The following is a 14,510-nucleotide window of genomic DNA, read 5'->3' on the forward strand; positions in this document are numbered from 1 at the left end:
CCTCTTCATATAAGAGAATTTATCCTATTTTACTTCTCCCTTCCATCCTTTCCCAGTGAAATCCTCCTCATTCCTTAATTTTTGTGGTTTCTTTTATCATCCCATCAAAGTCAATTTATTCCCACATCCTCTATCTATGTATACCCCTTCTGACTGCCCTAATATTGATACAATTCTTAAGAGTTGCAAGTATTATTTTCCTATTTTTTTGCTTGTTTTGGGGGGTTTTTTTGGAGGGACAATTGGGGTTAAGTGACTTGCCCAAGGTCACATAGCTAGATTTTTTTGTGTTAAGTGTATGAGGCTGGATTTGAACTCAGGTCCTCCTGACTCCAGGGCCAGTGCTCTATTCACTGTGCCACCTAGCTGCCCCTTTCTTTAGTATTTTTGATCCTCTTTTACCATACAATTAATTCTCTTTTCAGGGTTTTCTTGCATCATTCTTCTTTCCCTAATTTTTTTCTTTAACTCCTCTAGGAATTCTTGTTGGACATGAACTTAATCTGCATTTATTTTGCAACTTTGCTTGCAGTTGTTTCCATGTTGTTGTCTTTTTCTGAGTTTGTGTTTTGATCTACCTTGCCATTGTAGTAGCTTTTTAGGGCCAAGTTATTTTTTTGTTGTTTGATCATTTTTCCTACCTATTTCTTCTATACTTTGGACTCTGTGGCAGAGTTGGGCTCTGTTCCCCTTGGGCATGAAGGAGCAACATTGTCCCAAACTTCAGGTTTTTTCATGCTATTGTTTTCAGAGCTAGTTCTGGGAGTCTATAAGTTTTAGGTGCCTGTGTGATCTGGGGTGGTGTGATCTGGGGAGAGGTGTGATCTCTGCATGCCTGGTCTGCTCTCTGATCTTTACCAAGGAAGGGCCCTTGCCCCCCTGAAACCTCTCCTCTTAACTCTGAAACTGTACATAGTTCTTCTATTCCCCTGAAGCAGCAAGTGCAAATACTCCTCTGTATCTTGGAACTGTGACCACATCCATTTCTCCCTTATGACTGACCACAAATGCTCCTCTGTGCACCGGAAATATGACTCAGAACTGCATATGAGCAACAGAGTTGCCACATAGAACCACAGTCCTGCACCCAGTGACAGCAAAGGGTTCCCCATAATCTCTTTCTAATTTCCTTATTATCTCTGGGCTGTGAACTCTGGACACATCCACTACCACTACTGTAAGCACTACCAAGGTTTACAACTGGTGTTCTCCAGGCCTGACCCCAACCCAGTATTACAGACCTCTCCTGTTGATCTCCTAAATTGCATTGGCCTAGAAAAATGTCTCACTCTGAACTTTGGTTGGCTCTGCCACTCAGGAATTTGATTTGAGGTATTACTTTAAAGTTGTCTGGAGGGAAATTTTGAGAGAGTTCATCTGGGTTACTGCCTCTACTCCATCATCTTGGTTTCTGATGAAAAATTTTAAATGAAATGGTAGCAAGGAGGCTATAGCAACATATCACAAAGAAAATAGGCTACAACTAGTTTGTATTTAAATTAGAATTCAGAGCTGTTCTAGCAAGAAATAGCAGGAAAACCATAAATATAACTCATAACATATCAATGACAATAACAACAAATATATTCGTGTTTATGTGAACATATTAATATTAATAACCATCTTGGCAAAAAACAAATACAAATCACATGATTAATAAACAGATAAATAAAAGGTTTTTGAAAGACACAACACTCAAATTGCTTACATTCAAATATGGGGAGATAATATATATATATCCTCTGTGTACCCTATCATAATAAAGGTCCATAGGAGGAGTCCAATTACACATGACCTAGCAGTGGTTCTGTTATGTCTTAAAGATCTTAAGAATGGAAATAGGGAGGAGAAGAAATACACTATAGAGCGCATGCAAAGGGAAGGTTAGGGAAAATTAACTCATATAGTTAGCCTTGTGGGACACCAATGGCTAGAAGGAAGGACCTAGATGGGGATCTAGTAAAGGACAGTAAGAAGGAGTGGTCTGATAGGTAGGAGGAAAACCAGGAGTGGTGTTCCAAAAGCCTGTAGAGAAGAGAGTATCAAGAGAAAGATTGTAATTAACGCTATCAAAGACTGCAGAGAGGTAAGGATGAGGAATGACTACTAGATTTGATAATTAAGAGATCACTGGTAACTTTAGAGAGAGAAGTTTTGGTGTAATGATGAGATCAGAAGCCAGATTGTTAGAGGTTAAGAAGAGAGTATGAGGAGAGAAAACAGAGGCACATATTGTAAATGGCCTTCTCAAGGAGTCTAAGTCACAAATGGCAGAATATAGGATAGTAACAGGGATTAAGGGATCAAGTAAGAGTTTTTGAGGATGGTGGAGACATGGGTATATTTGTGGGTTGTGGGGAAGGAGCCAATAGACAGGGGAAGATTGAAATGATATCAGTGAGGTGATGGCAGAGAGGAAAATTTGTTGTAGGAGACTGTATGAAATAAAATCTCTTGAGCAGGGAGAGGGGTAAACTTTGATAAGGAATAAGGCTTGCTCATCATGTGAGATGGGGGTAAAGAAGAGAGTGGCAGAAGGCACCTAAGTGATGGTAGATGAGGAAGAGGGGAGAAGAGAAAGCTCACAGCAGATGGCCTCATTTTTTCTGTAAAATATTAGGTGAGATTCTCAGCTAAGAAGGTGAGGGAGGAGGAGCATTTGAGAAGGGACACAGAGGTTTGAAAGAGCTGGTGTGAATGGGAGGAGCATGAATTGATGAGAGATGGTTTGCCTAACAGCAATGATGAGCCAGTGAATGCTGTGTAACATAAATTTGTAGTGGAGTGCCAGCACTACTAATATTACTGTAGTAGGCATTCTAGTACAGCAGAAGGAGTAGGTTTTGTTTGTTTGGGAATATGCAGTGAGTGGGTTGAAGGGAATGGGAATAAGGAATTAGATGATGGGGCATGGGGAATGGGGTTTGGATAATAACCCACAGGATCACTAGAATGTTTATGGCATGACTAAGTATGAGAATCACTTAATAGAAGGTGCCACTGTACTTTCCAGAAGATGCTAGAGATCAGTTAGGAGACAAGCATAGCAAAAGATGGAAAGCATGAGGTCAGATAAAAGGCCGTTTGTCTTTTCCTTTTTCTTCAGAAGGCAGGAGACAGTGTAGCAGGAGAGAGAAGTTCTGCTTCTCACCAATTTTCCTCCTCTTCTATCTGGAGTCACATGTAGCAAGAGAGAGAAGTCAAACCTGTGCAGCAGGAGATGGGAATCCCACTCCCCACTAACTTTCCTCTCCCTCTTCTTCTTCCATCAGGGGCCATATGAAGCAGGAGATGGAGGGAGAGTGGTCACTCCTCTTTTCATGTGAGGTTGGAGATGAGGTAGGAATCAAAGGTAGGAATCCCATGTGCAGAAGGAGATGGAAGTCTCCTTGGCACAGATGAAAACGATTCATCCAAGGTTCCACAAGAAATCAATAACAGAGGGGAAACTCTAGAAACTCCACCTCCCTTTCAAACATACTGAAAATCAGTATCATTCCTATACAACTCATTTCTGGGCTTTTTAAGGGAGAAGGTTCCATGGATGGAACAATAATAATGGATGAAATAGAAAAGGTAAAACTATTCAAGCTTATTTTAATTTTATCTTTTCTTATAATAATAACAAAATGGCTAATAGAGAATCAGAAGCTCCCTGTTAGTAAGTTAATAGCAAAGAGAGAATAAGATAGCACTTAATAGTTCTTGCTGAGCTTGAATGAGTAGGTCCACACGAACTAGTTTTGAAGTAACAAAAAAGATACACATATTAAATTTCTGTTTTCAAATGTCATTATGATGCATGACAGAGTACTCTTTTAAAAATGATTTTCTCTTTTCTTTTTACTTAATAACTAGGTGAACTCTAAGTAAAACTCTAAGTAAATAGTCATTTAGAGACAGACATACCCAATTGTCAAACATTGACCTTGGGATTTTGGGGGAAAGAACTAATGAATCAGCCAAGTTAGTGAGAGGCAGCTCTGGTAACATAGAAAAAGCAGTAGATTTGAAGTCAGAAAATAAGAATTTTGACACTTGCTAGCTCTATAACCTTGGTTAAGTCAACATCTCTATAGTTGCCATACCTACAAAATGAGAATTATACTTTTATTATAATTATACACCTCACAAGACCATTATAAGGATCAAATGAAATAATATAGATGTATATGTACATATACATCTATATGTGTATATGCATCTATATATACACACACACATACATACACAAATATATATAATTTTTAAATAAAGAGTGCTACCTAAATATCTGCTAGTAATAACAAGAAAACCAGAAAATTCTCAACTACCTAAAAACATTTCCCAAATCTTATTCTAAAAATGCAAACACTCTGGAATGGATGTCAAAACCAAATCACTCCATTGTTGATACTTACAAAAACAGTACAATTCCTGTGTTTGCTAGAGCATAGGAAAGTCCTAAAATTCCACTGCCCACAATAGAGTTGGATAGGTTAAAAACAGACATACTTAATGAGCTTGTTCCTTGGATCTGCACAAAGAAAAAAAGTAAGGAAAAAAATAAATAAAATCTAAACTACATTTTACAGTACAATATGGAGACAAGAGATTATTTAGGAGGGAGTTATTTTGCACTATACTTACGTGGCTTCAAGTTGAGAAATAGAAAAGATATCACTCATGATATAAAACAGGCTAGTGCAGTGAGCAGTGGTATAAATAATATATATAATAAATAATAAATAAATGTAGCACAGTGTAAAATAGTAGACATGAAGGCAGGAAGGCCTATTTTGAATTGTCTCAGACTGTGAGCAAATTGCTTAATTTCTCTGAGCTGCTTATTCATATATAAAATGTGGATAATAATAGTACCTATTCCTTAGTAGGATCGAGTGAGACAATAAAGCACTTTACAAACCTTAAACTACTATAAAGTTATTAGCTATTATTATTGTGAAGTGTTGTTATGAGAGTCAAATGAGACAATGTATATAGATTGCTTTATATACCTAAAAATACAAACTATTATTTATGAAAGACCTTGGGATAGAAACTAGGATGGGAGGGAGCTTGAGAAAATGTTGAAGCAAAATAGAGGAAATTTAGTCCATTATTTTATATTTATTATTTTAGATGGTAAAATATCACTAGTATAGTAAATTGCTAATTAATTTATGAAATTATCAAATGGGGCAGATTCCAATTCTTTAGGCACTTGCCAGGAAAGAGCACAATGGCAGTGAAAAATGAATCTTTAATTACATTTTTTTTTAAGCAATCAGGGTTAAGTAACTTGCTCAAGGTTACACGGCCAGGTATTTCTGGGTGGGTGCTAAGTGTCTGAGCCCGGGATTCGATCTCCAGGTCGTTCTGACACTAGAGCCAGTGCTCTTACTCGCTGTGCTACCTGGCCGCCCCTAATTACATTTTAATAAAACACAGAGGATGCAGGAAAAGTACAGAGACAAGTAGTGGAAAGTGAAGAGGGGTACAGAGGCCAATGGCATGGGAATGGGGGTGAGGTGTTAAAGGAAGGCAGGCAGTGTAAGGAAGAGAATGGGGAGTGGGAGAGGCACAGAGAGTAACCCATGGATTAGAGTTGGAAGCACTTAGTAGCATGGACCCAGATGAAGATGGAAGAGTGCTGAGATCAGGGAAAGAGTCTGGGGTTTCAGTTTTGTAGTTTTTTGGCAGGGGACTAACTCTATCCATACCATCCTGAAGCTAGTTTTTTAATATATCTAAATCATCTCAAAGTTGTTAGTAAAACATTAAAGTTAACATATGCACATCATCTCAGAATTATCATTTGGCATTCTGTTGTGTTGACTGTGGATGTCTAGGCTAGAGCTTATCTGAGGTTTATTATATATCATAGGACAAAAAGGCCCTGACAGCAAAGACTAGTGTCCCCTTGATTTAGCCCCATGGTCTCAGTATGTGATTTTTGATTTATATACTATAGTTTACAAATTATGCTCCTTTGATCTTTGTGGCCTCTAGTTTTCCCAGAACAATACTATGGTGTTGAAGTTTGAGTGTTGGGGGCATATATCTTTATCTGGAGACATCATGTGGGGGCAGTACCTGAACAATTTGGGACACCCACTAGTGCTGTCAGAAATACTACAGAGTCCTGTGCTTTGGGACTGAAAGTAGTCCATGGATAGTGAATGATAGAAAGGTGTTTTTCCCTCATCTGATTACAAAGCTTTAGTGAGGTTAAGTATGCAGGAATTAGCTTTGTTGGTGAATCATCCTCCCCCAAATTCTGGTGGGTTGTAGCATGCTCAGCATTAAGTAAGGTTCTATGTGGAGGCGGAAGCTTTGTCCATTGCCATGTGGAGATTGTTCTTTGATAGGGAACCTCTATACTGGGCCACCTAGATTTGGGGTAGTCCAGCCTTTTCTGGAAAAAAATTATTTTAAGACAGGTCAGCAAATTTCAAGAGATTTACAGAGTTTGGAGTTTCACATATTCTAGCTAGCATAGTGGGGTGCTTGTGAAATTCTCCTAGATAAGGAAACTGTAAGGATTGTGTGAACCAAACTAACTCCATATTGTAAAACTGACTCCATTCAGAGACCTAAGTTTCATTTTCCTGTGAATTCTAACTATTTGTCAATTATGGGAATTGAATGACACCTTATTTCACAAAGAACATTGGGAGTGGAGAGGTCTTTAAATTTTTTTATCCCATGTTCCTTTTGAGCTACTCCATTTCTACTTTGCTCATAGAGCACAGATCCTTCTTTGATACAGACATGTCATGCTATATGGTGTTGTACCAGTGTCTCTCAGGTCTCACAATCAATGTCAAAGATCTTCAGAGGGACCTTGAGAATGTCTCTATACTGTTTCTCCTGACCGTGAGTTCTCTGTAAAATGGTCTTTTAGGCAAATGTATGTTTGGCTTTAGAATAATGTGACCAGTTCATTGGAGATCATCACTTATAGCAAATGGAGAAATTTTGAATGCTGTGGATAAGTTCACTTGTCTTGGCAGTATAATTTCCAGGGATATACACATAGATGATAAGGCTGATGCACACATTCCTTGAGCTAGTTTAGTGTTTGGAAGGCTCCAAAAGGAAATATAAGAAAGAGGAGATATTAGGCTGCCTACCAAACTGAAAGTCTACAGATCCATTGTGCTGACCTCATTGTTATATACCTTTAAAACTTGGACAGTCTACCAGTGCCATTCCAGAAGATTAAACTGATTCTATTTGAATTATCTTAGGAAAAATTCTACAGTTCACCTGGAAAGATAAGGTGCTGGACAACAAGGTCATTTCTCTAGTTGAACAATCAAACATTTAAACTCTATTGCAGAGAGCACAACTCCTATGGGCTGGTCATGTTGTTTGAATGGCAGATATATGTTTGTTTAAAAGATATACTTCTAAGTGAAGGAATTAGATGAAGTAATAAGATAAAATGTAATAGAAAAGTTTTCTAATTAAATGAAATAGTAAATTATGAGAAAGGGTTAGACTGTTTTCTCTGAGAACTATGTGTATATATATGTTTATGATTGACTTCCAAATGCATGAAAATTCAGGCTTTGAGCATGTTTTAGAAATAATTTTTCAATACTGGATAAATGATTTTACATATAAAATTACATTTATAATGGCAAAGAAAGTGAAATTATTTTCCCATTTTAAAGTATCTGGTAATTTTAAAAGACTGAAGGGTTTTTTTTACAAGTCAGACCCTCATGAATTTTCTTTTTTTAAGATTCTTATATCAGGTTCATGGTTTAGACAAAGAAAGAAACAGAAAGTAGTATATAAAGACTGAAATTCTCTGAAGTTTCAGATTTAGAGAACCAAATTTAAGAGATGATACTGAGTTGTACTAAGTTTTTCTATTAGCAGATTTTAATAGAAATAACTAGGAATCTCTACAAGTGACTCTGAACCAAAGGAAGAGAGTTCCCTTCAGAGCTGTCATGAATATGAAGCCTATTTCAGAATGTCCAAGAGAAGATATTTCCAGGGACCAGATTTCCCAGACATGGAACATCTGAGACTCAAAATATGATGATTAAATAGTCATTGGGAGTGGGTTACTAGGATACAAGAAGACTTAATGTTGTTTTTGGGGGGGTTGGCTTTTTTTTTTACCTTTTGGAGGGCAATTGGGGTTAAGTAACTTGCCCAAGTTTACACTGCTAGGTTTTTTGTGTGGGTGTTAAGTGTCTGAGGCTGGAACCGAACTCGGGTCCCCCTGACTCCAGGGCCAGCGCTTTACTCACTACTCCACCTAGCCACCCCAAGACTTGATGTTTTTAATATTGATGACCATCATTGTATTGCTTTGGCTTTTTGTTTCATGTTGTTTGTGTTTGTTGAGTTTTCTTGGTCACCTTGGTGACATGTAAATCTCCTCTCTCAAAATTAGTCTATGGTGAGTGCTCTAAATAGTTTGATATGTTTACTTATAGAGTGTATTTAACAAGATTTGTATATCATTATTATTGTTCTTAGACTCTGTGGCTGTTGCACTAAGCTATTTTAAAGGATGATTCCCAGTGGTCTTTTCTTGTAATGTAATGTTGATGGTGAGCATGAGCACATTAAAAATCTTATAGAGAAGTGATCCATAGGGGGAATGGGCTGACCATTTCCTCATGAATCAAAGTGGGGAACTGAAGGAATTATGTGAACTAAACTGACTCTATTTTGTAAAACTGACTCCATTTTAAGACCTAAGCTTCACTTTCTTGTAAATTCCATCTGCTTGCTAATCATGCTTTTCACATCCAGAAAAATCCACCTACTTGGTCTCCCTGCCTCCCAACTCTTGAAACTCATTTATCTCACTCCCAACTCAGAAAAGCACCTAATCTTTCCTCCAGTGAAACATCATATTGCCTAATCTTATATCCTTGTTTAGATCCCATTAATTGTTTTCTTTTAATGCATAAAAATCTGTCTCCCCTTGCATTTCGGGTCCAGGGACAAATTGGAGAGGCCTGGTTCTAATTTGTTATGTTATTGGCATGCACTGCTTACTAAATTGATTTGCTTGGAAACTTGAACCTTTTTTCCCCCATAGTTATTTCAGATTTCATCTGTCATATAGACACATGAAGGTGGCCTGGATGTGGGAGCAGATATATGAGTCTCAATGGTCCTCACTTGAACCTGGACAGAATGTTGAGCTAACTAGTTAAGACAGATCAGTTCAGGCAGAATGTAACCAATGAGTATTACTGAGTGTCTCCATGTTCCCAAGATTGAGATGATTAGAGGAATGGATGCAGTTATGAGAGCTGTATTTATCAGTGTTGGGAGTCCTGGAAAGATAGCACCTAGGTCAGCAAACTTGGTCCCTTATGGACTGGTGGGGCTTGGGGCCTTACTCTGGGTTCTAGCTATCCTTTGGCCCTGCACTTGGGGGACTTCTGGGTTGGTCAAAGCTTCCGGGGTTTCTTGGGGGTCCTCCTGAGGAATTTCCCATTTGATCATCCACTGAATTCCATTGCTGTACCCCACATTGCTGTACCTGTTCTTTATCCCTCTCCTCCTGTGTCTCCTGAAATGGAAAAAGAAGAAGAAAGTTAGGGGGTTCCTCTCCAGCTGGTGCTGAGGACATGTACAATATTTTTTTTTGGCTTTTTGGAGGGCAATTGGGGTTAAGTCACTTGCCCAAGGTCACACGGCTAATTTTTGTGTTAAATGCCTGAGGTCAGATCTGAACCCAGGTCCTCCTAACTCGAGGGCCAGTGCTCTACTCACTGTGCCACCTAGCTGCCCCAACATGTACATTATTAAAGAGAGTGCCTGGGGACTCTGTGGAGGGCAGAGGTGGCCTAGGGAGTGCCTTGTTTTCCACAGCCAGTGGCATAGCAGGCTCATTTCCAGGAGTCATTGCCTCTTGAGTCAAGAGTCCATCTACTGTGAGTCTATTAGTGTCCTGCACCACCAGTGCAATAGTTTCTCTGGCATTCTCTGTGTTGCTCACTGCCTTCTTGAAGGTTGGGGTACATGCTCTAATTTCTTTCTGGTACAGTCTCAGTGTCCCTTGTTGGAGCTGAGACTATCACCTTGGTGCTGTTGTGTGAAGGGCTTTCCTGGTCTTATGGCTTATCCATTCTCTGCTTGCCCACCCACCACCCCCCACCCCCCCACTGTGGTTTGGCAATCACATGGAAGAAGTGAGGAGAATGGTGGTGGGGAGGAGGAACCTGCCATCAGTGCTCAGGGTTGCCCTCATCATCCCACCTGTTGTGAACTTGGTGCTCTGAGATGACCTGCACTGGTACTATGGGTGCTTCCCTTTCTTCTATGGTTGGGGGATTCTATGGCTATTCATACCAATTCACCCTCCTCCACCCTCTGGTACCTGATCACTATGAAGGGACAGCAGTATAGGTTTCCCTTAAAGCCAGTGGTTGGAAGGTCTAGGATTCCCCTAGGGTTTCATTTGAGACTGAAGGCCTTGCTCTAGAGAATGAGGCAAGGACAAGGAGGTGGGTTGTAAGTGTTGAACTGGGAGTTAAAGGAGCCATGGGGGTGGGGAGGAGCTGTTCAGTGTGCAGAATGCTTCAAGCATCTGCACCCACTTGGGATCTGATTTCCCTCTAGAAGCTTGAGCAGGGTGATTTTTAGGAGTCCATTATACTTTTCAGTAAGTTCAGAAATCTGAGGCCTATAAGCAGATAGGAATATCATGAAATACCAGTGTCCTCTGCCTATTACTGCATAGTCTGGCCTATAAAATGTATCTCCTGGTTACTATGGTTGGCTATGGGAAGGCCAAAAGGTGCAAGAATTTCCTTTGATGGTCCAGTTATGACATTATTGGGTATGGGGTTCCTATGTGAGGGATAAAGCAAAAGTTCCATAGGAAGGTCTGCTACTTTTGCTGTACAGTTGTTTCAGTCATGTCCAACTCTTCGTGACCCTATTTTGGGGTTTTCTTGGCAAGTATACTGCAATGGTTTGCTATTTCCTTCTCTAGCTTATGGGAAACAGGATTATGTGGTTTGCTCAGGGTGATACAGTTGAGTGTCTGAGGCCAGATTTGAATTTAGGAAGATGAGTTTTCCTGACTTCAGGCCCAGGGCTCTATCCACCACACCAACTCCCCTCCTCCTCCCAAGTGTCCACTATGGTGAGGGCATGTGTAATAGCTCCAGCTTGGAAGGGCAAAGATTCAATAAAGTCCACCAATAAAGCTAAATTTGTTGAGGTGCAGGCCCTTTAACAATGCTACCACGTTTCTAGAGGCAGAATGCAATACTATCTCACATTCTATAGTGACCTGATCAATGGGTGATGTGGAGGCTGTCTCCCCTCAACCAGTGTGTAAGGCCAGCAGTCCCTAAATGTCAAGAGTGTTCATGTGCCTATTTCACAAGTCCTCTTTCTGAATAGGTTATGTCCTGTGCAGTAACGGGGTCACTGTCAGTAACCGATCATGCGAGGTTGTCAACCGTGTGGTTGAGTTGTTTCCTCTGTAGCCTTTTCTATTTGAGTGGAGACATAACTGACCCAGATGAGATAGATCTGTGCATACCCTGCAAGGTCCTTCCAGTGTTCAACTCCCCATACTGATTGACCTTGTATGTGCCAAATACCTTGGGCCCACTTGCCAGACCAGACTGCAAATCCATTAGCAACTGCCCAGGAGTCAGTATAGATACGGAGGGCACTCCTCTATTGCTTCATCAAGTCCCTCATGGCTAGGTGAATGACCTTCAGCTCTGCCCATTAGTGTTATGTCCTTTGCCATCAGCCCTCAAGGAGGTGGTGGTTGCGGGGTGGAAGGCTGCAGTTACCTAGTGGAAATTCTTACTGGCAACAGAGGTGTTCTCATCTGTGAAATAATCCTCACCCCTATCAGCATTTAACAAATTGATTCTGTGGGCCCCACTTAGTCAGTGGATCAGTGGGGGATCAGTGGATCAGTGGGGGAGGGTGTGCATCTCCAAAAACAAGTGGTCTTAAGGGGGTTTGTGTCATTCACCTAACTTGTTGACTCCCTAGGGGCCTGGTTTAGCCCTGTCCTACAAATACCATTTCCATTTTAATAGGAAGTGTTTTCTCTAGCCTAGGGCTATATAGGTAATTCAGTTCTCAGAGAGACAATATCTGTGCCTATGGAGGGGTTCTGTGGCCATCAGAGTCCAGCAGGTAGTCAGCACCTGCCTCTCCAGAAATGAACATCTGGTAGCAACATCTGGGAGCTTCTTGCTCTAGAACCCCATTGACATTCTCTGGCCATTATATGAGTCCATAGACACCAGGAGGCGTGGGTGGTTGTGCTTGAGGCCTCTACCTAGTATTTATCACTTGGTAGTACTAATGGCAATGCTTGACTGCACTTAGAGCCTTCTGTTGCTCTGAGGCCCATTGAAAGGTGGAGGACTTTGGTGTGACCAGATAAGTGGAAGCAGGTAAGGCTGTGAGGTAGGGAATATGTTGTCTCCAAAACCCAAACATGCCTACTGGATGTCGTGCTCTCTTAATAGCAATGAGGATTGTGTGGGGGAGTAGCTAATCTCAGACTGGGGCAGGGGAGTCCCTGACCTGGTGGGTCCATATGGATCCTAAGAATTTCACACACCATGATGTGACATGACGGTGCTTGTATTGATGGGCATCTACTACTGCACAGCCATGACTGGTCAGAGACTGTAGCTGTGAGGTAGGCTTGGGCAGAGGCAGGAGTAGAATCTCTAACCATGTAGTGTCATCTACAGATCCCTCTGGCACCAGGATGTCCCCCAAATCACACAGTTCAGAGGCAGTGGCGGGGCTATTCAGATATCCCATGGGTAGCCTGGTGAAAATATATTGGGCCTTCTCAAATGTAAAAGCAATCTGGGGTTGAATATATGGGCACAGAGTAAAACATATTAGCTAAGTCTACTTAACTGCAAACCCAGAGTAGCCAGAGGATTGAATGTCCTCTCTCACCTCTATAATATTGGATAGTAGGGCTTTAACTGGGGAAACAACCTTATTCAAATTCCTTTAGTTCACAGTTAGTCTCCATTCATCTTTGCCTGCTTTCTGAACAGGCCAGACTGGTGAGTTGAATGGGGAGACTATGAGGATAATCATACCTTCAGTATGTAAATTCTTTATAATGGAAGGCATTCTGTCCTTTGCCTAAATTTATACTGTGGAGTGTTAGCAATTCTCATGGGGAGGAGTGGAGACACTGGCTCCCACCTAGCCTTACCTGTGGTCAGTACTGCTACCTTAGGTTTGGTCCAAGTGGCCAGTTGATGTCCTAGGACATACATGCCAATTATGGGCAAGGGGGTGGAATGCTCAGGGGCTCTAACTGCCAGGAGTGTTGTACTCTGATTTCTCCCACAATAAGATCCATGGTGGTCTGGGTGCCTTAGATACTGACATCTATCACTGACTATATGGGATTAGTGGGGTCCCGTTGCATATCAGGCTTTCCTGGGATTAGGGTGACCTGAAATCCAGTGTTCAGCAGCAAGTTCAAATACTGCTCACTTCCACAGTCCCACAGCACTGTGTCATGAACAGGTGATTGTCCTGAGGGGGCCCAGTGTCCTTAGAGGGGGCAGGTTCCTATGGGGTCCTTTAAGGACTTTGCCAAACACACTTTGCCAAAGGTCTGGAGCCTCTGGCATCTTCTGGAACCTCCCTGTCCTTTTCCATGTACTATATCTATAGGGGCCTGAATTTCTTTGGACACTATAGCACAAAACTGTCAAGTTAGAGAAGTCCAAATCCTTTGCTCTCCAGTACAGGGTACTTTGCACTGTCAGATGCTGATCTTTTTTGTCCTTGTCTCAAGAACCTTTTACATGCCTTTTGTCATGCTCAATTTGGGACTTGGACCCCTGAATAGTGTTCTCTCTATTAATATTCCACTTACCCCCTTCCCCTCCCCTGACTGTGATCCCTATTCCCTTGGATGGCAAATACCTGAGACTCAGGCTTACTTGAGTGTCTCTCTACAAGGTCCAGGATGTCTAACAGGGACTGCATGGTCTCAGGGCTTGCCATCAGGAGAAGGAGGATGGCATGAAGGTTCTCTGGGGCTCCTTTCAGAAACACAGCCCTGGCTTCATCATCTAATTGGTTATCCTCTGGTCTCTCCCAGACTTCCTCCAAGGTGGGTGTATTAGTACTGTGATAAATCCACAACACAGTGCCTGCTCATGACCTGAGCCAAAGCCTGGCCTTTCTCTAAAGTAGTCCACTGGGCCTGTGCCTTAACCGGGACGGACAACGGGGAGGGGGGACGTATAGCCCCCCAGGCCCAGAAATCCTCTGGGCATCGGTGTAATTATTTTCCTAAGTGTCCCAGGTTTTTTAGGTGGACACTCAATCACTCTGCATCCCTAAACATAGAGGCTAATTGTTTTATTTCTCTGGCCTTCAGGGTCAAGTCCTCACTGGTCTGTATCTCAAGCTGACTTCATCATGAAGTTCCAACCTGTCATCAGCTTCCTTTCCTAGTTGTCTTTCTAGTGGTGAGAGGGAAAGCTTGGTCTAGGGCTGGGGAGTTGGGTGCT

General features: G+C 41.4%; 1 protein-coding gene across 1 annotated transcript in view; it reads right to left on the bottom strand.

Annotated features, from left to right (window-relative positions):
* Positions 1 to 13,980, bottom strand: part of SLC38A1 (solute carrier family 38 member 1) — a 96,795-nt gene extending 82,815 nt beyond the window's left edge. Inside the window, exons 1-4 of the mRNA XM_069094171.1 lie at positions 13,918 to 13,980; positions 9,824 to 9,970; positions 9,506 to 9,535; positions 4,401 to 4,516 (exon numbers count right to left, since the gene is read on the bottom strand). Of these exons, the coding sequence (XP_068950272.1) occupies positions 4,401 to 4,516; positions 9,506 to 9,535; positions 9,824 to 9,970; positions 13,918 to 13,980 (356 nt within the window). The remainder of the gene's footprint in view (positions 1 to 4,400; positions 4,517 to 9,505; positions 9,536 to 9,823; positions 9,971 to 13,917) is intronic.
* Between the last annotated feature and the right edge of the window lie 530 nt (positions 13,981 to 14,510).

Source organism: Petaurus breviceps, unplaced genomic scaffold, assembly GCF_028583685.1.
Source record: "Petaurus breviceps papuanus isolate PSGF00001 unplaced genomic scaffold, PetGlider_PUasm1.0 216, whole genome shotgun sequence".
Lineage (NCBI taxonomy): Eukaryota > Metazoa > Chordata > Mammalia > Diprotodontia > Petauridae > Petaurus > Petaurus breviceps.